This window comes from Cheilinus undulatus, linkage group 19 (genome assembly GCF_018320785.1).
Source record: "Cheilinus undulatus linkage group 19, ASM1832078v1, whole genome shotgun sequence".
Lineage (NCBI taxonomy): Eukaryota > Metazoa > Chordata > Actinopteri > Labriformes > Labridae > Cheilinus > Cheilinus undulatus.
Genome location: NC_054883.1, coordinates 42,307,263 through 42,333,475, shown reverse-complemented (window position 1 = coordinate 42,333,475; position 26,213 = coordinate 42,307,263). Strand labels below are relative to the sequence as shown.

Here is a 26,213-nt window from a genome sequence, read left to right as displayed (position 1 = left end):
CATAGAGAACTGCATAACGGTAACCATGGCGACTGTAGACATGTCAGTACACGACTTTTGTGGTTTTTGAAAAGAAAACAACTCCCTGCTGTTCTTTGTTCTTCTTTTAACAAAGAAATGTGGTCAAGTTCTGATAAAACTGGCGCTTTAGCAGCATCCACGCCATAACTACACCGGCCTCTTGTTGCTGCTTGTTTACGTCACGACTCCGCCCCGCCTGAAGGTACCGCCCCTCGCCGCTGATTGGTCCTGTCACTTTCTAACCGGGCCCAAACGGTTCAGGCGGGAGCTTTGTGAGGTTAATCACTGCTGTGATTCTGTCATAATTACAGCAGGGCTGATATTTAGAGCAACACAACCTCTGCTGTGAAAATATTCACATTCAAATATTCAGGAAATAGTGGCAGAAAGATCAGTGCAAGAATATTTCTCCACCAACGTTCTCCACAAGTTTACAGTAAGACCATGTCCTAACATGAGCCAGCCTCAGCAGCAGAAGCAGCTTGATGACACTGATTCCTGCTGACAGGATGTTAATGCGGTCTGGGGTCCCCTGTCACCCTATCCCTATTTCCTGTCTCCCACGGGTTAACATGGACGAGGAACCATGAAAAAGGGAGGTGATAAGGCACCAGGAGTGCGGGATAAGAATAGTTTCCTCATTTTATTGCCACTTTAACCCATTTTTGCCACATTTTCTCCCAATTTTTGTCACTTTTCCACCAGTTTTTGGCATTTCATGCCTACTTTTCACCCTTTTTGCTGTTTTTTTAACCATTTTGCCCCCTTATGCTTCATTTTATTGCCACTTTAACCCATTTTTGCCACTTTTGGTTACTTAGGTTGTGGCTCTTGTGAAGGTATTTTTGGACAGTTTGGCAGGGTTGAGTATCGCTGGGCTACGCCGTGACTCCACTGATACCCAGCTAAACATCTGACTGAGCTCTGAATGCTTCGTCTCTGTCGATGGTTGCTTTTCATTTTGACATTTGAACTGACTCTAAGGTCACCAACCAGAGTAATGATTTATATCAGCTGATGACCAGCTCAAAGCTCCTATTGGCCAATCACACTGGTGCTGCTGTATTTAAACTACTCTGGCCCTCCTCCACCCCAGCTCCTCCTTTATTCTGCTGTAGTTAACCAGTGTCATCTGCTGTCATTGACGCCTGCTCTGCTCTGTTTTTCTTTTTTTGTTTTTTGCTGCCTCTCTCTGCTCAGGCTTTCCTTGAACACGCGTTGTTCCTGCTTGATGCTTTCCACGTAGGTTAGAAGGACGGGGGGAAACCGCAACGCAAAATATGACATGAAATGACAGCAATAAGTGCAAGCTGATAACTGCTAATAAAGAAAAATATAACTGCAAATCCGGTCTGTTTCTTGATAAAGTGCTCCTTTTGAGGTCCAAAGTTTATTTGATCTTACTCCAGATTTATAAACTCTTATATTTCACTGTGAATAGCACAACCCAGTAATCAGAGTCTGCCTGATTTTCCACATGAGTTTAGCTGCTTTATTCATCCCTACTCTCCTTCACCAGGGGACACAAGTAACTGGTTCACATCTCTGTGCTGGGGCACCAAGTAATGACCTCTGTGGAGGGTTGGTTGGTTTGAAGCCTACTGATCAACAGCGAGGACAGGAAGGTGATCAGGTTTTTGAACCCAAACTGATGATTTGTTTCTGTCTTGTTCTGACAGGGATGGGGAGGAATGGAAACGGTGCAGACAGCGGTCCAAATGCAGATGAGGGGTCTTCCAGCGACTGCCTGCCGTGCCAGCAGGGCTGTGCTTACTGCAAAGACGACACTCCCTGTGTGGCGCGAGAGGACGGCGCCCTCCGCATGGCCGTGCTCTCCTTCCAGTGCCTCTGTCTGCTGATCGTCTTTGTTAGCATGGTGGTCATCTACCACTTTCGCAGAAATAAGGTAAAACATTCAAAAGACAGGATGATAAGAAATGATACATAGACAGGATCCATCACCTTTGGGATGAAACGTCTGAAAACTCAGCAGAAACGCGGCAGAGTCCCACATATTCAGTAGAAATATCAGCTTTGTGTCTGATGTTTTCTGTGGTGTGCAGCCATCAAAGCCTCGTGGATCAATAAACCTGTGAATCCGTTTGTGGGTGGTCACTATAAAGCTTTGAAATCGTTTCAAAAAGCTCAGCGCTGCAGATCAAGTTAATGTCACAGACCTGGACAGAGACCAACGCTAGAGCAGCAGAGTCCGTTTACTCTGGTTCTCTCCACCAGGAAGACGCTGGAGTGGATCAGTGTAGTCAAAGAGGGCATTTACAAAACAGGGAAGAGTCCGGTAACGGTGGGTTTCTGATTTAATACGGCAACATGCAATCAGGTGTCTCCTATCTGAGAAGCCAGATTGTAATCAGATTTCTTTTCACAGGAGCTGAAGTAGATTCATTTCAATGTCAGTATAAAACGCTGCTGCGCGCCATGTTTGCTTCTTCTTCTCCACTTCTGATCACTTTTCTCTGCAGATTTTATACACATTTTTGCCACTTCAAACCCATTTTTCTCAGCTTTTAAACCCTTTCCAACATGTTTTTCTGCCTGTTTTTGCCATTTCTAAACCAGATCTTTCCACTCTCTGCCTGTTGTTGGCTCTTGTCCTGTTATTGCCACTATTAACCCCTCTTTACCACTTTTTATGCCACATTTCACAATGTGATGAGCCCATTTTTGCCAGTTTCATCCATTTCTTCCAATTTCTACCTCAGCCAACCTTTTTGCCAGTTTATGTCAATTTTTTAATCCTATTTCACCAAACTTCCACCTATTTTTGGCACTTAAACACCATTTCAGACACTTTTGAATCCCCTTTTACTACTTCATATGCTCATTTTTGCCACTTTAACCCATTTTTGCCATTTTTTTTGTCATTTTTTCCACTTTTATCTAATTTTTGGAGCTTCTAACCCATTTCTGCTACTTTTAAAATCCAATTTCACCACCTTTTCCACTATTGTTTCCATTTTTAACCCATTTTAGCTATTTTTAACATATTTTAATTCCGTTTTTATCAAAAGGATTTGCATTTTTAAGAGGGCTACCTACTACACAGAGAATAAAAAGATATTTGTTTCTTTGATAAGCATATACCACAGCTTTACTTCACAGGACCAGGATTTTGCAGACCCCCAGTTTGGCTGGGTCCCAGCTCTCCCATATACCCCCTTTATGGACGGCCTTGTCGCCACATGACTACTCTTGAATGTTCATGGCTGTTCGGCCACCTTCAGGTCCAGTGGGGGTCGCCGGTCTCTGGAACCTTTATTTTGGGGGTCGTGGGCTGAGAAGGTTGAGGAGCCCTGGTTTAACGGTATTTTAACTCATGAGTCTTGTTTTAACCCCTGAGACTGGCGCTGTTGTTTATGGCCAGAAGTGATTATAAAAGCTAAATAGTTAATGAACCATAAATTGTTCTTGCAGGCCTTTATTATGGAGGCTTTTCTAGATTTCCTGTGTAAAATCACGCATGTCCTATCACTGAGACCATGGTGCAGGGACAGAGAGCCTGTGATGTGTCTGTGTTTTCTAGAGTCCCATAACTTCTTTTAAAGCAGCAGCATGCTCATTCTTCGCCCAGGTTGTAGGTAAGGAGATTGTTTTTGATATAGCATCTTTCTCAGAGCAAGTCACAACAGGCTTTACAGAACAAAGTAATGAAACAGCAAAAATATCCAAAGAGCAGAAATAAAAGACAAAATTAGTACAAATATACAAAATTACAACAAATGATCAAAAGCCAGTTTAAAAAGGCGTTTTCAGCAGCTTTTTAAAAACCTCATTGAAGCAGGAGAGCGTAAGCTAAAAGGGAGAGAGCCACAGCCTCGAAGGCTCCATCCCCTTTGGTTTTAAGTCGGACCCGAGGGACAAGAAGAAGACCCTGATCTGAGGACCTGAGAGTTCTGCTGGGGATGTAGGAATGGAGCAGCTTAGCTATAAATTCAGCGGAAAAAAGACGTTTACAGCTGGACTGTGCACCGTAGGATGGATGTTTGACAAGCTTTTTAAGACAAGAAGTCCAGGAGAGGCAAAATGATTAAGAATGAGTTTAGGGCTTGAAGGTTGAAGTCTGTGATGGTCAGAGATCCAGGAAAGCAGCTGTTAACTGTAGCTGGATAAACTCCAGTACAGCAGCCACACGTTTCTTCACGGTTGAAGTCTGTAGTTGTGATTTTTCTCTGGTGCATGTATTGTGAACACGCTAATCAGAAAATGGGCTGATGAAGACACTGAGAACTATGAGAGCAGAGAGAAAGACGTGAACACAGGAAGACTTCAAATCACATTTTCTGTCATCTGCTGCTCAAACGTGTCGAGGATTCAGCCACAAGTTTCAGGAGGGAGGTTCTAGCACCTGGCATGACTGTAAATGCATTCTTTTTACTTTTTCTTTTTAAAGATTTATTTTTGTGCCTTTGTTAGACAGAGGAGGACAGTGGGTGGAGTCAGAAGCAGGGTCAAGAGTGGGGGAGGGACATGTAGGGGGCCTAGGGCCAGGTTTGAACCCGGGCCGCCGGCGTACATGGGGAGCGCCTTTAACCACTAGGCACCTGCTCCCCTCGTTTTAGTTTTGTAAAACTGTTACTGTAAAGAGCAAGAAAAAGACCGTGGTTTGATATTCAGGCCTACACTGAATAACAGAAGTATTGTGCAGAAGCTCGGTGTGTTAGTTTTATATTTTGGCTACTAATGGCCTCAGTGTCACAGAGTAGGCTGCTTACATGATTGTTGGAGCCATAGAATCAGATTATCGTCTGTTGAATGTGGCGGTGAGAGCTGATCTCATTTGTTTCTTCACTTTTGAATTTGAAGCTAAAGAACAGACTAAGTTTGTGTTTTAAAACTCAGTATTTCCCACATTTATCATGTTGATATTTGAAAAAGGCGAGTGAGCTCACTTTAGTGTTTAACCAGCCCGTCATTTGCTCAGTCTCCTGAGTTAACTTCTCCAAACCTCCTCGGTCCCTGAGCCTCCAGCTCTCCTGTCTGTTCATCAGTTTAATTAAAGGCTTGGTCTTCAGGATTAGCCTGAACATTCAGCACTTTCCTGACAGGGGAGCGTCCACCTGCTCCGTCTCCCACACACCTGAAGACCTCGCCACTTTATCATCCAGGGGTGAACAAGGATGGCTCCCATTAATAAAGCAGATAAAAGCTGGAGATACTCCAGGGCTTTGTCATAATTATGTAATCCCCATTCATGTGATCCCATTAATCTAACTAAGTTAAAGAGCTTCAGACACGTCATAGACGTTCAGATCCATTCATTCTTGAACTGATTAGTTCACGTGTTTGACAGAATTTCCATGAATATTTCTAAGGAGAGAAACATCTGCGTAGACGTCCTGAGTGTTTTGTGGTCATTTGTGTGTTTTTAACGGGTACACAGCTGCCTTCTGCTCAGTGAAAGCGCCCTGAAGCATCTTTTTCAATTAAAGAGAGATACTTGGTTAAAGACGTTACATAAGAGGGGCGAACTCAGAGCTCAGATGGTGAACCGTCTATAAAAGTCCTTGAGGCGGGAGCTTTCTCTGTACTTTTTTGTCTGTGTACCAACAAAGAAGAAAGCCCCCCCCCCTTTTTATTCTCCTGGAATCAGATGATGCCTGCTGCTGTGGCCTGCCTCCATCATGCTCTATTAAAGGGTTATACCATCATTTTTCTGATCTCTAAATTACAATGAGGATCATGATTCTTTAAATGTGTGGCCATTCTAGCTGTATAGACCTACATTTGAAAGTATATCACCATCTAACCTTCAACCTTCAGTATGACACAAACCTCTGGCTTTTTAGATGGGACTGAACATTCAGTACATCAGTAAGCATCCAGGCTGTTTATCTGATGTTCCAGTATTTTCTTCAACAAATAAAAGTGCATGTGTGAAAACAACTTAAAATACACCTTTAGTGGGGGTCGGGACCCCAAAGGGGGTCGCTTGTAGGATGCTTTCTAAAAGCAAAGAAAAATGTAATAGGATTAAAAATCAGAAATGGTATTATTTATTGAAAAAACATGCTAAAATGAGTTCACTTTAAAATAAAAACCATATATTTGTGATTAAATATGAGTGAAACTACCTAAAACGCACGTTTGTACGTAAAGCTTTGTGCAGCGTCATAAACTTCACCCCCTCAAGGGACGGTGGGGGTCCCTGATCTCTGGCACCGTTATTTTGGGGGTCACGGGCTTAAAGTTTGGGAGACCCTGCATTATGCAACGTTTCAAGCATAAACGCCGGTTAAAATAATCAAACTGGGGAAACATTCTTAGCAGAAGAGTCTAAAACATGAAGACAGACAAACAGGCTGCAATGGGTTTCAAAAAGAGCTAAACTTATTTTATTCCTGGAGTAAGGAGCAGATAGATATACAGATATTTACATCAGTACATACTCAGAACAAGCTTGCTTTGCTGGCTCTGATTTGCCTGTTTAGATGTTAAAGCCACTGGTCTATCTGATAATGGCTGACTGAGAAACGGAGTCCTGTGAGATCGGAGGGTAACTTCTCTGAAAGAGCTTCATAAATAAAGGATGTCAGTGTGACTCTTGTGTCAGACCACCCAGCCTTCAGTAATCAGGAATAAGAATCTTTGACTGCAGGTTAAACTACATGCACTGAACGAAAGAGAACTGAGTGGTTTGTTCTTTCTTTGCAGAGTATCAGAGCTTCAGGTCTAGTCCTCCTGGAGGCCATCCTGTGTGGAGCTCTTCTTCTCTACTTCCCGGTAAGCCCGAGGCTCCTGCTGTCTGTGTGTTTGGGTGTGTGCGCATCATTTCCTGTGATCATCTCTCTGCGTGTTTGTTGATGCTCCTCACATCATGCTCCTCTGAGCTGAAACAAAAATCTTCTCCCTGACTGAAGTTTGGCATTCGCTCTGACCTTCAGTTCCCTCTGTGGCTCGTTCATCACGGGCAGAATCAGAGCAAAGTTTGGTATCTGCAGCCCGGCAGGTTTGTTTGTCCTGTCAGATAGCACGGACCCGAGTCCATAAATCACAGCGCCGTGCTGTTTGTTTTTCTGACCGCTGCGTGGAGCCGTGATAAGCAGCTTTCACAGCCGAGGTGTGCGCGTGATAAAACGGGACAAACATCCCGGGGCTCGTCGGTGACCCCCTGCAAACTGTCCACAGAGCGGGCCGATGAACCCAGCATCCCGTCAACATTACCATCTGCTCAGCAGCCAGTCACGCCGTTTCAGACAGACTCTGAACGCAACACGCTCTAGAAAGTTTACATGACCTCAACCTTTAAGACCTGAAACACCTCCTTCATATCCTCCACTTTTCTTATATTTACTCTTTAGAGCACAGGTGTCAAACTCAAGGCTCGGGGGCCAAATCTGGGCCCATGGAACAATTATATCTGGACCACAAGATCATATCTGTATTCTAACTGGCCCGCCAGTATGAGGTCTGCAGATTTCCTCCAGTTTAAGTTGTTACGCCATAAAAATCTGAAAAAGTAAAGAGAAAGAAAGATTTCATAAAAAGTCAAGAATGTGAGGAAAGAAATTAATTTGTGTTTATTTCATATTTTCTATTTTGCATCTCTAGATTACAACTCTAACTTATGATTTTGACTTTTCATTTCATACTTTGGCCTTCTCAACTCATTATTTGAACTTTATGTCACATTTTTATCTTTTAGACTCCCAATTTTAAATTTTAAGTCAGATTTTGACCTTTTCAACTCCTTACTTTGGCTTTTTAATCCCATATTTTGAACTATCAGACTCACAATTTAAAATTTTAAGTTATATTCTGACTTTTAAAATCATTATTTCAAATTTGATCTCATATTTTGACCTTCCACACTTCTGATTTCAACTTTCTCCTCGTATTTTTGCTCTTTAAAAACATTATTTTTCTATTTTAATATCTTGTTCTGATCTTTTGAACTAATAAATTGGAATTTTTATCTCAGATTTGAGCTTTTAAACTCATCATTTTAACCTTTTTGAATTTCCAAATGATTTATCATCAGTGCTGTTTTTTCTTTTCATATTTTATTACTGGTGAAAACGAGGTTGACAGTTTTGGTTAAATGTTGACCCTGTTAGGCCCTCACACCACAGAAAACAGAGAAGACCACAGAAAACAGAAAATACCACAGAAAACAGAGAAGACCACAGAAAACAGAGAAGACCACAGAAAACAGAAAATACCACAGAAAACAGAGAAGACCACAGGAAACAGAGAAGACCACAGAAAACAGAGAAGACCACAGAAAACAGAAAATACCACAGAAAACAGAGAAGACCACAGAAAACAGAGAAGACCACAGAAAACAGAAAATACCACAGAAAACAGAGAAGACCACAGGAAACAGAAAAGACCACAGAAAACAGAGAAGACCACAGAAAACAGAGAAGACCACAGAAAACAGAGAAGACCACAGAAAACAGAAAAGACCACAGAAAACAGAGAAGACCACAGAAAACAGAAAATACCACAGGAAACAGAAAATACCACAGAAAACAGAGAAGACCACAGAAAACAGAAAATACCACAGAAAACAGAGAAGACCACAGAAAACAGAAAATACCACAGAAAACAGAAAATACCACAGAAAACAGAAAATACCACAGAAAACAGAGAAGACCACAGAAAACAGAAAATACCACAGAAAACAGAAAATACCACAGAAAACAGAGAACACCACAGGAAACAGAAAATACCACAGAAAACAGAAAATACCACAGAAAACAGAGAAGACCACAGGAAACAGAAAATACCACAGAAAACAGAGAAGACCACAGAAAACAGAGAAGACCACAGAAAACAGAAAATACCACAGAAAACAGAGAAGACCACAGGAAACAGAAAATACCACAGAAAACAGAGAAGACCACAGGAAACAGAAAATACCATAGAAAACAGAGAAGACCACAGGAAACAGAAAATACTATAGAAAACAGAGAAGACCACAGAAAACAGAAAATACCACAGAAAACAGAAAATACCACAGAAAACAGAAAATACCACAGAAAACAGAGAAGACCACAGAAAACAGAGAAGACCACAGAAAACAGAAAATACCACAGAAAACAGAAAATACTATAGAAAACAGAGAAGACCACAGGAAACAGAAAATACCACAGGAAACAGAGAAGACCACAGAAAACAGAAAATACTATAGAAAACAGAGAAGACCACAGGAAACAGAAAATACCACAGAAAACAGAGAAGACCACAGAAAACAGAGAAGACCACAGAAAACAGAAAATACCACAGAAAACAGAGAAGACCACAGAAAACAGAGAAGACCACAGAAAACAGAAAATACCACAGAAAACAGAGAAGACCACAGGAAACAGAAAATACCACAGAAAACAGAGAAGACCACAGAAAACAGAGAAGACCACAGAAAACAGAAAATACCACAGAAAACAGAAAATACTATAGAAAACAGAGAAGACCACAGGAAACAGAAAATACCACAGAAAACAGAAAATACCACAGAAAACAGAGAAGACCACAGGAAACAGAAAATACTATAGAAAACAGAGAAGACCACAGGAAACAGAAAATGCAGAAACAGAGACCAGAGACGAGGCAAGTGCTATAGGAAAACAGGACCACAGGAGCAGAGAATGCAGAAACAGAGAGACGGAGATACAGAGAGCAATGCCACAGAAACAAGGGACACCAGAGCAGAAATGCAGAGAGAGATACGGAAGGCAGGACGGAGACAGGAAGTGGCAGGAGACGGAGGACCACGGAAGGACATAGAAAACAGAGAAGACCACAGAAAACAGAAAATACCACAGAAAACAGAGAAGACCACAGAAAACAGAAAATACTATAGAAAACAGAGAAGACCACAGGAAACAGAAAATACCACAGAAAACAGAAAATACCACAGAAAACAGAGAAGACCACAGGAAACAGAAAATACCACAGAAAACAGAGAAGACCACAGAAAACAGAAAATACCACAGAAAACAGAGAAGACCACAGAAAACAGAGAAGACCACAGAAAACAGAAAATACCACAGAAAACAGAAAATACCACAGAAAACAGAGAAGACCACAGGAAACAGAAAATACTATAGAAAACAGAGAAGACCACAGGAAACAGAAAATACCACAGAAAACAGAGAAGACCACAGAAAACAGAAAATACTATAGAAAACAGAGAAGACCACAGGAAACAGAAAATACCACAGAAAACAGAGAAGACCACAGAAAACAGAGAAGACCACAGAAAACAGAGAAGACCACAGAAAACAGAGAAGACCACAGAAAACAGAAAATACTATAGAAAACAGAGAAGACCACAGGAAACAGAGAAGACCACAGGAAACAGAGCATTTATGAGCTTCAAAAGTTCATGTAGAGTTTCAGAGCAAAGCTGTCAGACATCAGGGTGCTGGTTTGATAATAATAACTTATTCATAAAGCTCTTTTTCTGGTTCATGCCCCTCTGACTCTCCCTGCTACATTTCTATGTATTTAACATTTATGGGGAGATTCTTCTGCCTTCATTTCATCAGAGGGACGGTGAACAGAGACGAGAATGAAAGGAAGACACCTTCAAGGGTGCTGGATCCAAAATGAACAACAAATATATTTATGTATCTGGACAAAAGTATTGGGCTGCCTGACTGCTACAATAACAGGAACAGCACTAACATTCACATACATGCACTTTAATGTGGAGTTGGTCCCCTCTTTGCAGCCTTGACAGCCTCCATTCTTTCATGGAAGAATTTCTGCAGGATTTTTGAATGTTTCTGTGGGAATTTGCACCCATTCATTCTGTAGATCAGGAGTTCTCAACATTTTCAGCCCACGACCCCCAAAATAAAGGTTCCAGAGACTGGGACCCCCACTGGACCTGAAGGGGGCTGAACAGCCGTGAAGATTCAAGAATAGTCATGTGGAGACAAGGCCGTCCATTAGGGGGATAAATGGGAGAGCTTTCTGGGAACCAGACAAGCCAGCAAAATCCAGGTCCATTGTAGAGTTAAGCTGTGGTGTTTTATATTTAACCTGAATAATAACCACTCTTATCAGAGAAACACATTTTAATTCATTTTTGTAGTAAGTAGACCTCTGAAAAATGTAAATCCTGGGGAGCAGGTGGCCAAGTGGTTTAAGGCCCATGTATGGACGGCCTGGGTTCGAATCCGGCCTGAGGCCCTGTAGCGCCACATTATGTAATAATGCCACATTATGTAATAATGTAATAAACTTTCAATCCATTATGTAATAATGCCGAATAATGTAAGCCACTAGGCGGTTAGGGTTAGGGCGAGGTAGCTGGGTAGGGCATACCTTGGCCCACACTAAGTCCTATGGTTAGGGTTATTACATAATGCGGTGTTATTACATAATGTGGTGCTACAGGCCCTTTACCGCATGTCTCTCCCCAGCTCTCGTCCCTGTTTCTGACTCTATCCACTATCCTCCTCTATCAAATAAAGGCACGAAAATGCCAAAAATAAACCTTTAAATAAAAAAGTAAATCCTTTTGTTAAAAACAGAATTAAAATGTGTTATAAATGGCTGCAATGTGTCAATAATGGCCAAAAATGGTGGGAAAGGTGGTGAAATTAGATTTTAAAAATAGCAGAAATTGGTTAGAAATGCCAAAAATTACATTAAAGTGGCAAATTAACCCAAAAATGGCGAAAGTGCATTTTAAGTGGTATAAGGGGATTCAAAGTGGCTGAAATGGTGTTAAAGTGGCAAAAATTGATATTGATATAAACTGGTAAAAAAGGCTTAGTGGAGACAGATGTAGTCAGAAACTGGCAAAAATAAGCATTTTAAACCTTAAAATGTGGCTTAGAAAGGGGTAAAAGGGTTAATAGTGGTAATAATGAGTCAGCAGAGCCAACTATAGGCAGAGTGGTAAGATTTGGTTTAGAAGTGGCAAAACCAGGCAGAAAAAAGTGGTGGAAAGGGTTAAAAACTGACAAAAGAAAGGGTTTAGGTTGCAAAGTGTTAAAATGAGTGGGGAAAAGGTGAAAGGAAACAACGGTCACCGCTGCAGAGGTCAGTGTGGATGAAAGAGCTAAATGTGGAGTTAGCGTATAACGTAGAGCACCTGCTACAGCGTGATATCTAGTGTTGTCCTGATTGGCCCAGAATGAATATGACTGAGAGAAAATGACCCTCCCAGGTGTTTTTGAACGTTTCGGCCATTCCCAGCATTCCTCCGTGGACTGTTGCCCTGATGGAAGGGAAAAGTTTTCCATGAAACAGTCTAGCCTGAAACATATCAGAGCATATGTAACAGATTCAAACTTACAGAACTTTAAATGTTTGTGTTTGAAGTTTGATCTGATGTTTGTGTCCTGCAGGCTGAACAGAAGGCTGCAAAAGGCCAAAATGTCAGCAGAGAGAGCACCACAGTATTAGCCAAAGCTGTTTGGAGAGCCTATAGTTCAGACGATCAATAAAAACTTCAGCTCTCTGTCCTCACTTGTAGCATCGATTTCTGATCTCTGTGGCCTGCTAGAAAAACATCCACTTTAAACTCTGAACTTCATGCTGAACTCAGATTAGTCTCAGAACAGACAGAAACAGTGAAATGAAATATGAAAATGAAGACAAATCTCCAGTCTGCAGCAGCAAACATCAGTCTGTGTGACTGTATTCATTACAAACAGTGACCTGTCTGCCAGCTTCTTCAGCACCTCATTATTCTTACACAAGCCGCTCTGTCTGACACCCACATACCATCGATTTAGGTGAACTCGCCGTCACATCTTCCTCTTGGGTGCTGTGGCCACTGGCTAATTGCAATTTAGCTGCAATCATGTGGAGCTCTATGCTTAGTGAAGCAATGCTGGGTAAATGTAATTAAAACCAGCTGATTTAGAGCTGGCTAATCAATGCAATTTGCTGCTACAAGGTTCTGGAAAGTAATAGGTTCTGCAGCTGGGAGTCAGGTTATTGGTTAGTGAGTGATAATGCTGGATGCAGCTGCAGCACTGATACAGGAGGGGAGAGGAACTTTGCTGTACTTTCCTTTTTCAGTGCTTAACTGTTGGAGATTTGGTTACGGCTGTGGAAACGGCCACTGTGAGCATCACTTTGATCAAATATCTCAGCCTGATCATGTGAAAGCAGAATTTCTCTGTGCAGCACGCTAGACTGATCTCCTCTCTGATGCATCTCCGTGTCTCCCCTGTGAATCCAACATGAGCCACGGCTGAGACGCATCACTCCCAGTCTAAATATAGATTCAGAAGTATTCCGCCGCGGCTGCTGCTACTTTTATTTTAAATAATTCCTCTGTTATTAAGCAGCAGGAGGCACATCTCATCTCGCTCCCATGGCATTCGACTTTATAGAGCGATGCAGTTTTCCCCTCCCCTTCCTCTCCTGAGTGTGTCACATGCAATAACTTCAGCCCTCCCTCGCTCTGAATGAAAGCAGACAAACAGGGAATGCAGGAGCAGAGACGCGAAATTACAGCGGTGTCAGAGCCGGCTATTTCCGTCTGGCTGTGGGGAGAGCGGACACGCATTTGTGATTCTCAGTGTGATCCTTGGATTAGCTTTCCAGCCCTGCGTTTGTCTCTGCAGCTTCTTATTGACGCTGCTGGGGAGGCTTAGACTGGAGGAGAGGAGCAGACTCTGGATTGTTACTGCAGCTTTGTTTTCTCAGACACTCACATCTCCTCCAGAAATATTACAAACCAAAGGCAAGAGTGGAAGACGCTGCATCGTGGCTCTACCTGATTTAAACACTGTGATAGAGAAAATGCACAAAGCCAGTTTGTTATTTGACCGTCAGAACAAATATGTCAGAATCAGATTGTTTCGTTGCTCCCAGTAATCTCTTAGTTTTCCCCTTTTTATCAACAGAGCCTCTTTTTTCACTGGCCGGCTTCCTTACAGTACTTTCTAGTCACTTCATTACTGATTTTTAATTTCCCCACTTTTCCATCCTCTTTCTTTTTGGGGGCCTACATCTGTTCATGAATCTGACAGTATGCTGTTTTTCTTTTGCCCATCCTTGACTTGGACTTGGTTTTTCCAGCAGGACAAGGTCTCCCCAGGAGGCATCCTGACTGTGGGCCAAATCTGGTCCATGGTCCAGTTACACCCGGCCCCCAAGATCATCTCCCCTCTCACTCTAGCTGGTTTCCATGACAGTTTTTCTCAAAATAAAAGCGCTATTTCTTACATTTCGATTCAGTACAATTGCGCTTTGAATGCGTTTCCATTGAAGGGAGTTTTGGGCGTAGGCCTTGCAGCTCTCGTAAAATCTCATCTCGCCTGAATCCGCTGATGGGAGGCTTGACGCTCTGAACCTGTTGCGTGTTGGTACGGTTTTGGTTACATCTACGATGGCTGCCTTGATAATGTTGAACTAAAGATGAAGGGAACAGATGATAGTTCAGAGGTAAAGTCCGTACGTACGGCTAAAGTCACGTATGAGGGTAGAAGGATGATGTTAGAAAAGTCTCGTCTCCTCTTCTGTCCACACGTACAGCGCCATGTTGTCTCGGAGTGACTGGTCATGTGACACCGTGCGTCACATCCCGTGACTTGTAAATGTGGAAAAAGTGTTTCCATTACGCTTCTGCGATATATTTCTAAACCGAAACGCCTGAAAAACCTCCTCATGAAAGCGTAAAAACTTTTTAGTGATATCTTAGTGTGTTTTTTATTCAGGTGTTTCCAGACCAGCTTTTTTTCTGTGCTATTTTGTGGAAACCCAGCTTGTAACTGGCCCTAAAATATGAGGTCTGCAGATTTCCTCCAGTATTAAAATGTAAAACTAACCTTGACATCAAACATCCTTAAGTCATAAAAATGTGAAAAAAATAGAAATTAAAAATAATTAGATAAAAATAGATATGAGAAAATAAATTAATTTGTGTTTTCATTTCATATTTTAACATTTTTGTTGCACAATTATGACTTCAATCTATTATTTGTTCTTGTATCTCATATTTTGACCTTTTCCATTTATTATTTGACTTTTTTATCTCACATTTAGACTTTGTCAGTTTATTGTTTTCACTTTAATCTCACATTTTGACCTTTTAGGTGCACAGTTTTAAATTCTCAGTCATATTTTTGCCTTTAAAACCTGATTGTGACTTTCTTTGTTATGTATTTGCTTTTAAAAGCATTATTTTAACACTAATTTTGTTTTCTGACCTTTAGAACTAATAAGTTTGACTTTAAATCTCAGATTTCGAGCCTTTGAGCTCATCATTTTGACTATTTAAATCTCAGCGCTAGTTTGTCCCCCATAATTGATTACAGGCAAAAATGAGGTTGACAGTTTGGTTGTGATGGACCCCGTCTGGCCCTCAGGCTAGACCTTAATTCAGAATCCGGCCCCTGCTGTGACTCACGCCCCTGCTCTAAAGTCTTATCTTGTCATTCTGTCTCTTTAACCATCAAATTACACATACACTGTCTGATGGAGCAGTCCCAGTAAATCACTCCTTGTCTGGTCTCTGCACACACTCTGTCTGACCCAAGGACACATCATCATGAGACTGCAGGTTCATCGACCTCTCGACCTTCGTGCTGAGAGACCATGGACTCTACCTGCTGAACCAGTCAGCTTCCTTTACTGAACATGAAACACACTGGTAGATCAAACTGGTCTGAAATCATAGAGTGGATCATAACAGTTGAAGAGAGCTGTCATAGTGGTGTGTTTAAGAAAAGGCCTATTTCATTACAAACTGAAGGAGAGCCCCTCCAGAACAGAGTGATGAAGGCTAAGAATGCAGATAATTCAGGACCAGTCCCAGTAGGCTGTGTGCATATCAGACTTCAGACTGAGCTAATTTGCAGCATCAGCCATCATTAAAGCACCAAATGAGGGAAGAACGGCGTTTTCCTCCGTCTCTCTGAGATCCACAGACTTAAAGAATCAACGCCAAGGAGCACAGATCACTTCTGCTGGCTCATGTCTTACTCAGACACCTTATGTTGTTGTTTTTTTCTAGAATTCTCAGCAGTGGAGATTTCTCAGCTCCAGTCAGATTTTCCATGTACGTCCACATCTCCTCTAACCTCACAGAGCAGATGGATACGCCCGTTTCTGTGTTTCTCTCTGGTGAATCCATCTTTAAAGCTCCTGTCTGAACCATTTCGGCCCAGTTAGAAAGTGACAGGACCAATCAGCAACGAGGGGCGGTACTTTTGTGACATAAGCAAACAGCGAGAAGAGTCCGGTGCAGTTATGGAGGAAGAGCTTAGCGTGGATGCTGCTAAAGCGCCAGTTTATCAGAACTTGACCACATTTCTTTGTTAAAAGAAGAACAAAGAACAGCAGTGAGTTTTTTCTTTCAAAAACCACAAAAGTCGAGTACTGACATGTCTACAGTCGCCATGGTTACCATTATGCAGCTCTCTATGGAGTTTACTCCTCGGTAGCGGCTACGCCATGTGTTTTGTTGCTCTGATTGGCCCGTAAAGATGTGACAGACAGAACGTTCATCCAATCACCTTCAGAGTTTTTTCCAAATCCTCTGATCTTTCCCAAACGCCGTCTCTGAGAGGTTTACCAGATGGATGAGTGAAACAAATCCATCTGGCGTTTCAGGCTGTGTCTTCTATGCTGCTGTCACAGTCTGAACTGTAATAACCCCGATGCTCACTGATTTCAGTGTGAGCTCAGATTTAGTGTAAATAAACACCATATTTCTGTAAATCCCTCCTCCTGATCCAAATAGCAAACTTTATCTTTGAAAGACTATTTTTACCACCCAGAGCTGATGGTAACAGAACGTAAACACCCTGTGAGACACGCTTCCCCTTCAGTACTTCCTACCCATCTGTGTGCACAGCAGCCGCGCTGCCCCAGAGACACGACTAGTTCTGGCCCTGCATGTTCTCCCCTGTGAGCCGTGTCACGCCTCCTGCACGGCTGCTTATGCATTCATAAATGTGAGTTCACATTTAAAGTGATAATCTGCAGGCTTCCTTTTAGAGTTTTTCCAACACCTTGTGTGCTAAACATTCATGGCTGTGTTGGCTCTTCCCAGGCAGATGATTGTTAATCAGACTTTAATTCACCTTGGTTAAAAATGAAAAGGCTAATGAGTTTCTGTGGTTCTTGTGTCTCTGCCTGCCTCTGCTGTGTTTACTCTGAATCTAACTCTGCTGGGACCGGCCCAGGTTGTAATGGTTTAGGGTTTTTCATTAGTGCAAAACAAGAACATTTAGAGGAACCTTAACCCTTCTGCCCTCCTCGGGTATTTTTGGCCATTTTCCTCAACTTTTTCTTTTTTAATTTGTGATCATTTTGTCGGTTTTACAGCTTGTGGCATGAATTTTTACAGGAACTTTTCTTTCTAGTTCAGTTTTTGAAATCCAACATGTTTTACTCTTAAATGTCATTCAGACTCTCTCAGTGAATTTTCTACCCTCTGACACCTCCCAGGCCAAAAGTGTACACGCACAGAAAACTGCCATTAAATCAGCATACATCAATATTTTTACTACTTTTTTTTCATAAATCTCTTAAACAACTTCAGACCTGCTCAAAACTACCAAACATTCAATAATTTAAGATTTTGACCCTTTAAATGCCAGTTTGATTATTTGAAATATTTCATTTTTTACTACAAAAAACACAAAACATGAATTATTTTCCATAAAATTAATAGTGGAAAGATGGGGCTTTGGTGCTGATGAGAGTCTTGGATGGGTCAAAGATTAGCAACAAAACCGATTTTATTGCGCTTGTGTTTTTTATAATATTTCATAATATAACAGGCAAAAATAGAAGAATATGGTGCATGGTCCTACAATGAGTAAATGTTTAAATCTGGTGGAATATGGTAAAAATGTCAAATTTCACTAGACTTCTTCACATTGAAATGCTGACATTAAAGAATGCATGATTTTATACTGCAGTGACAGTGAGATTAAAAATCCTGGTTTTAATGGAAGTCAATGGAGGCAGAGGGTATTTCTGACATTACGTACAAAAATATTAATGCAATCAAATCAGTTTTGTTGCTGATCTTTGACCCATCCAAGACTCTCATCACCCCCAAAGCCCCATCTTTCTACTTTTTATTACATGAAAAATAATTCACTTTTAATGTTTTTTAATAAAAAATGAAATGTTTCAAATCATCAAACTGGCATTTAAAGGGTTAAACCATGAAACTTATTGAATGTTTGGTAGGTCTGAGCAGGTGTGAAGTTGTTAGAGAGATTTATGATTCTACTTCACACTGTGACTGCAGTCCGTTTGCATGCAGAGAGCACTTTGGGTTTGTTGCTCAGGAGCAAACTTTCAACCCGCTGTCCTCTGGGTGCTTCTCCCTCGTCCATCGTTCCTTGTCTTTCCACCTGTCCAATTTCAGCATCGTCACGGTGCCAAGCTGGGCCAAGGTGCCACCTCAGCCCGACTCAGGGCTTTTGCGTGCGTGGCAGGCAAGCGGGCAGGAAGGAAGAGCTCCTCAGCACATCAGGGGGCTAATGAGAAACAGTACGACCGAGGGGATAATGTGTCCTGACCTGACAGGCCATGAAACTCAGTCTGCCAGCTACCTCTCTCCTGTGCTCTGCTCTGCTCTGCCTACCATCCAAGCTGTTCTGACACTTTCAATCTGACTTAAGTGAATCTGGAGGGCTCCTGTTTGTACCCCCCCTTCCCTTCACTCTCCTGCAAAGTGCTGCACAGTCTCCCAAAACAGACGCTGGCTAAGTCAAAGTAGAGGATGCTCTGCTGCAGCTGGAGAACGGCGTCTGTCTACATGAGCGGAGATATTGGAAAAAGAAAGATAGCATCACAACATGTAGGCAGCGTATTCCCTCTCCGACACGTCCCTTTGTGCCAAAGCCAGATGAGAGTATCTCGTAGGATCTAACTGGTGATGAGGAGGGTAGGGAATTGTGGGCGGCGAGCGCCAGCCAGCCCTGGTTTTGGCTTTTTCCGAGGCCGCAGTAGATGTAATTTACACTCGGCCCACCTCAGGGAGCAGCAGGAGAAGAAGAAACCATTACCTCCCTCCAGAAAGCTGCCCATCCCGTGTGGCAGCCAGTGTCGGCTTTCATACAAAAATGGATCCATTGCTATTACAACGCCGCCGCTCGCCCCTGCTCCCACCTCCCACTGGTGCCTCCTCCCACTCTCTCATTCTGAAGGTGTTTGTAGATCACAGAGAAAGAAGACAGACGGGGAGATGATGGCCAGAAAACGCCAAGCATGGGCCGGCCCGATGGCTTTCACTTTGTCACGTCAAAACATTCAAAGTAGAATGAGATCATTGTTGTGACAGGATGATTCCCGAGGCTGCTCCGTCCCATTCTCCAGTCAGACGGAGACAGACAAACTAAATGGCCCGAAGACATTTTTCTCCCTTTTAGCTGGCAGCAGGCTCCAAGAAACTGTGATAACAAAAGCCTGAAATTCAGCTCCGTCTGTCCTCTTGACTGGAACTGGCTAACGCTTTTAGCTCCAGTCATTTTCAAATCTCAGAATGTGATGTGTTTGTACTGCTGCAGTGACAGATGACGAATATATGATATTTCATTTTGGCATTTTCATTTGGTTAAGTGCTCCATTAGTATCAGGCTGCCCTTCCAGCCGTCAGAGCTGCCAACCCTAATAATCATAATTCAGCTTTAAAACTATCATTTACATTTCTGGATAGTCCAACAGAGACATGAAATCCATCTGGGTCACACACGATCAGCGTCTGAACTTTATCAGCTTCATTGTGAGCTATCAGGAGAATTCAATCAACCGTGTGAGTTTCTGAAAACGCTGACAGTCGCATTTCAGGTCACAAGAATTATAATGTTGGTAAAGGTCAGTCAGAATAAAAGCTTATGTGATATTATTACAACTTTAAACCCATTTTTGCTACTTTTTACAACTTTTCTTCATTTTCTGCCACTTCATCCAAAGGTTTGCCCTTTCTCGCCCATTTCTGCCACTTTCTCGACCACTTCTTGCCCGTATTTGCACTTTTTTTCTGGCCACTTTTTGCTAACATCTTTTAGCAACCTTTTGCCTACTTTGGACAAATTTGCCATTTTTTGCCACTATTTGCAGCTTTTCTCCAATATTACCACTTTTTGCCCCCTTGGACCCTTTCTTTCTTTCTGCCACAGTTTTCCTGCTTTTGTCCTTTTTCACACATTTTTATCATTTTTGACCACTTTTGCCTCTTTCTGCAGAATCATTTTGCCTACTTAAGCTGCTTTTTGACCATTTTTATCTATTTGTGCCAGTTTCTGTGGCATTTAGCCCATTTTTATTTTCATCCATTTTGCTCATTGATACCAGTTTTTGCAACTTTTAACCCATTCTTGTCACTTTTCACCTGTTTTTGCATGTTTTGCCACTCTTTGCCTGTTTTTGCTATTTTTTGGCCACTTTTCAGGTGATTTTTCCTACTTTTGGCCCTTTTTGCCACTTTAAACAAACCAATTAATGCCATTTTTAAAACAATTTTTACCCGTGCTTGCCACTTTTTGTCTCTTCTTTTTTTATTATTCCTTTATCACTTTATTTCCAAAAAGTTGTCTCGTTTTTTTCCATTTTGTTTTCTGGCATTCTGACATTTATTTTGTTTTTGATCAGGCATCTGCAAAATAACAAAAATCCTCTTTTTTAATATTCATCTCTGTTAATGTCATTTGTGACCCCACAAACTCTTCCCAAGTATCATTAACCCTTAACCTACTGAGCCAGCACTGGCGCTGTGTTTTATATGTCCAGAGTAATATTACCGTAACTCTGTCAAAGTTTGCCCAATCTAAAAACTTCAAATGCTGACAGAGAGCTGAGAATCTGTGCTTTCTGGCAATATATGATGTGTGGTATATATATTACGGTAATGTCGAACAGCACTGTGAAGACGGCAGCTTTGGCAAAAGAGAGTGAGAAAGGAGAGTGAAGGAAGAGAGTAAAAGGAGAGCGAGTGAGAGTGGTGTTTAGTTTTCTAAAATAGCGTTAGATAGTGGCATCTGTGCGTGTCTGTCATGTGCAATAACAACATGTTACTGAGAATGCTGAGAATGCATTTTTCCACCTTTATTTGCACTAATTGTCTCCTATGTATATAGTTATCTTTTGCACTGTTTTGCACATCCAGAGTCCTAGACTCCAAAAATGACTGCTGATTGTTCTAAACATGTATAGGTTCACATTTCAAATGTCAAATCAAAACTTCATGAGCAATAACAACATTTCTTCTCATAAAAGCCATGAAAAACAAATCTGTTTTTGTGTTTTTCTTCTTTTAAACTGCTGACAATTCCATATTATATGCAATAATCATTAACCAGATGTTGAAAAGTCAAGTTCAAGTACTCCTGGGAAAAGGGACCACAGCTCTCAGACTTAGGGCATTTCCTGACTATTTTACAGCCAGAATAACTAAATATGTCCAAATCGACATTTTTAGACTCAGTAGGTAAAGGGTTAATGTCTCTGACGACACAGCTAAAGTCTTAAAATCAAGGAGAAAGTGGTGTTGAAGAATACTGGTGTGATCCATATATTCTCAGAACTCAGAAATTCCGAGTGTACGTCATCAAAAATTCAGCCCAGACTTGGAATTCCAACCTGGAGAGTCGGAGCAGCTTCAGTCCCCTGAGACCTGCAGACCTGGGAACTTTACCCTCGTGAAGACAAGTCAGAACAGTTTCTGTTCACCCACTGCTGGCTAACAAAGCTGGTATACGAGGCCCCGCCCATTTTTATTTTGATTGGTCCATTGAAAATGTTGGACTGCATTGGTTTAATACTGAAATGAGCTCGATAGAAAGCAGTGTGTCACTAGTTCAGGTATCAAAAGCAAAGTCAATATACCACTCAGTATTAATCTAGTTGTATTTTTTACAGTGTATCTACTGTCACCCATATCATGGCAGTAAATTGTGCATTCTTTTGTTTTTGTTTGAGGGCCAACATTACTGTATGCTCAAAAAAACAAAGAAGATTAAATAATAAATGCAAATGCCAAAAATAAAGATGCCAGAATTTTTTTCTTAAGCTGAAACCCCCAGTGTTGAAAATTGGAGCCACCTTGGAATAAACTTGCAGTTCCTAGAGTGACCACTTGGGGCTGGCTCCAAAGGCCAGGAAGTCCCATTAACCACCATATTACAAAGCCCAGTTTCTACATCAGATATGAATGTATTTATAACCTGGTTAAAAACATGAACGTGGTCGGTTTGGCTGCTGTCTTCACCTCTTTCACTCAAGAACATGTTTTTCCATTTGTTTCATTTGTTTCATTGCATTGAAGCTAAAAGTTGTGCACACATTTGCATTATTAAAGGCAGGATTGAGTCGACTGATGGGAGGGTTGTTGCTGTTAGCCAGGAGGGCTTAAGGCAGGGGTGTCCAACTCAAGGCCCGGGGGCCAAATCCGGCCTGTAGTACAGTCATAACCGGCCCTCAAGATCATATCATACTTTTACTAAAACTGGCCCACCAGTATGAGGTCATATCTTCACTTTTTAGGATATCAATTTTATACTTTAATTTATATTTTGACCTTTGAACTACAACCTTTGACTTTTAATCCCGTATTTTTTAAACTTTTTACACTCATAATTGAAAAATGTATTTCATATTTTGTCCTTTAAATTCATAATTTTGACTTTTTACCAAATTTAAACCTTTTAAACTCATGATTTCAAATTTTATTTCATAATCTGACATTTAAGAGTCAAAATTTAAAATATTTATTTATATTCTGACATTTTAAACTACTAACCCTGACTTAAATTCCTTATTTTGAACTTTTAGAATCATAATTTAACATTTTTTCTCGTATTTATAATTTTAAATCATGCTTTTAGATTTTATCTGATATTTTGACCTTTAAAACAAATAACATTTCATAGTTTTAGCTGTTTTTTTAACTTTCTATCTCATATTTTTGCCTTTTAAAAGCATAATTTTGACTTTCAATCTCAGATTTTGAGCCTTTAATGGATCATTTGACTGTTTTTAGTCACAACATCATGTATCATCAGTGTTCAGTGTTTTTTCCCATATTTGTGGTGAAAATGAGGTTTATGGTTCAATGTTGACCCTGTTAGGCTCTCAGGTAAGGCCTAAACTCAGAATCCGGCCCCTGCTGTGATCGAGTTTGACACCACTGGCTTGAGGCTTGTCTCAGCTCCATCTTTTTGCAGGTTAGAGGAAGAATATCCTTTAATGGTTGGTCCTGAACTTCAGAAACCAGTGGATGGCATTCCTATGTCCATGTTAAAGCGGTCCATAGTTATCGTTGGTCTGCTGGATGTGTTTAGAATCAGCATTTACACTGTTCACTTCTGTTTGTGTGTTTTTCTTGTGAGGTAAGGCATCACCAAAAGCGTGTAGAATATCCTCAAGCACAATTTCAGCAGATTTATGGCCAGCTTTTGTGAAATAGGAGTGGACGATCAGAGCATACTATACTGCACGTTGGTGTTTTTATTCTGCTGAAGCTCATTTCACAGCACACTGAGAGAGGTCTGACATCCTACATGATCGATACTCGGTGGGACCCTGACCTTCACGGTGAAGGGGATCAATCCCCGAAGCTTTCACCCTCTGCATCGACCCCTGTGAACACATGCATTTGCATTTTTATTGTCTACACATTACAAGTTAATTACACACGGCTGCTTCTTCTGCCAACTGTTAGTCTAATCAAAGAAACCACCCACTTTCTTTCTGAAAGTGTTATTTGTTGAAGATCTCCTGTTTGCCCCGCAGCACGGCTAATTATCCAAAGCGGTCTAGCACAAAATTATCCGTGTTTGCTCCATGGTGCATCGACTTCGGCGTCATATTTTGGTGGGTGTGTTTCCGTTCTCACATGAAGCCTTTCGGGAATGCAGAGAGCCAGATTTTGTGTTTAACTGAAATTAAAGTTAGCGCTAGCCCCGGCTATGTGTGTATTAATGGAATAAACTTTGCTATTATCTGTTTTCCAAGGTCACTGCCTGCTTCTAACAAACTAGGCTGCACTGTGTCTGAGTAAATACAGTCAAAGGCTGGCTAGATAAGCCTGTGTTCATAGCAAACACTGTTTACAGCCTTTTCCTAAAAGTCTCAGCTGTATTGAGTTAAAGGGACGCCAGCTGCATGAGTTGATGCACCAATGTGCAGAAACCTGGTGCATATTGGTGCTTTGTTGCAGCCTGTATGGCGTTGTGTCTCTTTTTCTCCACTGAAAAGGCGTCCACAAGGACACAACATTACATTTTTTTCCATACTGGGTCACTTACTGTATTTAATTTACCATCAGGGCAGACAAGAGGGCAGTTATGCAGTCCCCAGTCTAGCAATGAATTCAGGGCAGCGTTTTTCCACTGAACCTGTTCAGGATTCAGAAATAGCTGGTTTGTGTTAGGGAAAGCAGCCCCACGGGACAGCCTGCTTAAATTATTTATAACCACTGTCCCAGGGTGGTTTCTGTATGAATGCAAGGCCTTTGTTGTTTTTCCTCCTGTGTGAGGACAACAAACCAAAGTCTCATCGACTTCCTTACAAGAGCTGAATCTGAAACTTCATTCTTGAACCACTGTGGTCCATTTTTCACCTGAAGTCTTGGCTGTTTATGCTATGGTCATATTTTCATCCATGTTTAAACCCTGACATCCACAGAACTACACAAAGAATGGCAGAACTTGTGAGATCATTGCACATAAAGTAACAAATTTCACTTCAAACTTTCAATCATATTTTGCAAGAATATTGAGGTCGTTACAGTTTTGGACAAATCTTTGACTCGTTGCTGGTGATTTAAACGAGAAAGGCCAAGAGTGCTGGAAATGGTTAATACCAGGGAAGAATGTAACTGATCCTCTTCTTAGATTTGTTTTGGGCTCTTGGTCTATAGACAACAGAAGGGTGGATTTGGGTGCACTCACACTAGGCCCCCGTCCACACAAAGATCAGACAAAGATGATATATTGTTGTTTCGTTTTGAAAAAGTTTTCCATAAAGACGGAGTCGTTAAGGAACCACTGAAACGACTGAAAATGTTGTAGTGCATTTGCCAAGCCTGTATGTGGCGCTGTAACGCTGCCACAGAAATGCAGCAAAGGACAAGAAGAAGATCACAGAAAACTGACATGAACTTTCTTCTAGTGGTCCTTCTGGTTGTTCTCAGCGTTGGATTTAAGAACATCTGGTGTGTGCGTTTCACAGTGGTGGTAAAGGAGCATCAGATGTTGCTGTAAAAGCCATAACAAGCTCAGTATGTTTTGGTCGGACCCACGCAGGCGCCTTAAGGGAGCTACGCTGTGTGTGACGTAATCGTTTCAAGAAAGATGCGGATAGCCGTCCACACGGAGACGAAACGTAGTCGTTTACAGATTTATGCACTCTGGGACCCGTTTACAAAAAGTATCGTTTACAGTCACGCAAAACGTCATTTCCATGTGGATGAAACGCCGATCTGACATAAAAATCTGTATCGTACCCCAGTATGCTTGAGCCCCTGAGTCAAGTTAACTTGACCAGTGTACTGTACCTATAAAAGTATTCACCCCCTTGGCTGTTGGACTGAGGTCTGGGCTTTGACTCAGCCTCTCTAGAACATTCTCCTTGTTGTCTTTAAACCATTTCTATGTAGCTTTCGCTGTATGCTTCAGATTATTGTCTTGCTGGAAAATAAATCCTCTCCAAAGCCGTAGTTTTCTTGCAGACTGAATAAAATTGGCCCCCAGGAATTTCCTATAATTTGCAGTGTTCATTTTCACCCCCTACCTTTTCAAGCCTTCCAGGGCTGCAGAGAAGCATCTCCACAGCATGATGCTGCCACCACCATGCTATACTGTGGGGGCAGGTGATGGATGGACGGAGGGATGGATGGATGGATGGATGGATGAATGATGGATAGATGGATGGATGGATGATGGATGGATGGATGGATGGATGATGGATGGATGGATGATGGATGGATGGATGGATGGATGATGGATGATGGATGGATGGATGGATGATGGATGGATGGATGGATGGATGATGGATGGATGGATGATGGATGATGGATGATGGATGGATGGATGGATGGATGGATGATGGATGGATGGATGGATGATGGATGGATGGATGATGGATGATGGATGATGGATGGATGGATGGATGGATGGATGGATGATGGATGGATGGATGGATGATGGATGGATGATGGATGATGGATGGATGGATGGATGGATGGATGGATGGATGGATGATGGATGGATGGATGGATGGATAGATGGATGGATGGA

The 26,213-nt window shown here is 41.6% G+C and overlaps 1 protein-coding gene across 1 annotated transcript in view; it reads left to right on the top strand.

Annotated features, from left to right (window-relative positions):
* Positions 1–26,213, top strand: part of gpr158a (G protein-coupled receptor 158a) — a 128,985-nt gene that overhangs the window by 63,988 nt on the left and 38,784 nt on the right. The window contains exons 4-5 of the mRNA XM_041814571.1: positions 1,701–1,927; positions 6,691–6,759. Coding sequence (XP_041670505.1) covers positions 1,701–1,927; positions 6,691–6,759 — 296 coding nt within the window. The remainder of the gene's footprint in view (positions 1–1,700; positions 1,928–6,690; positions 6,760–26,213) is intronic.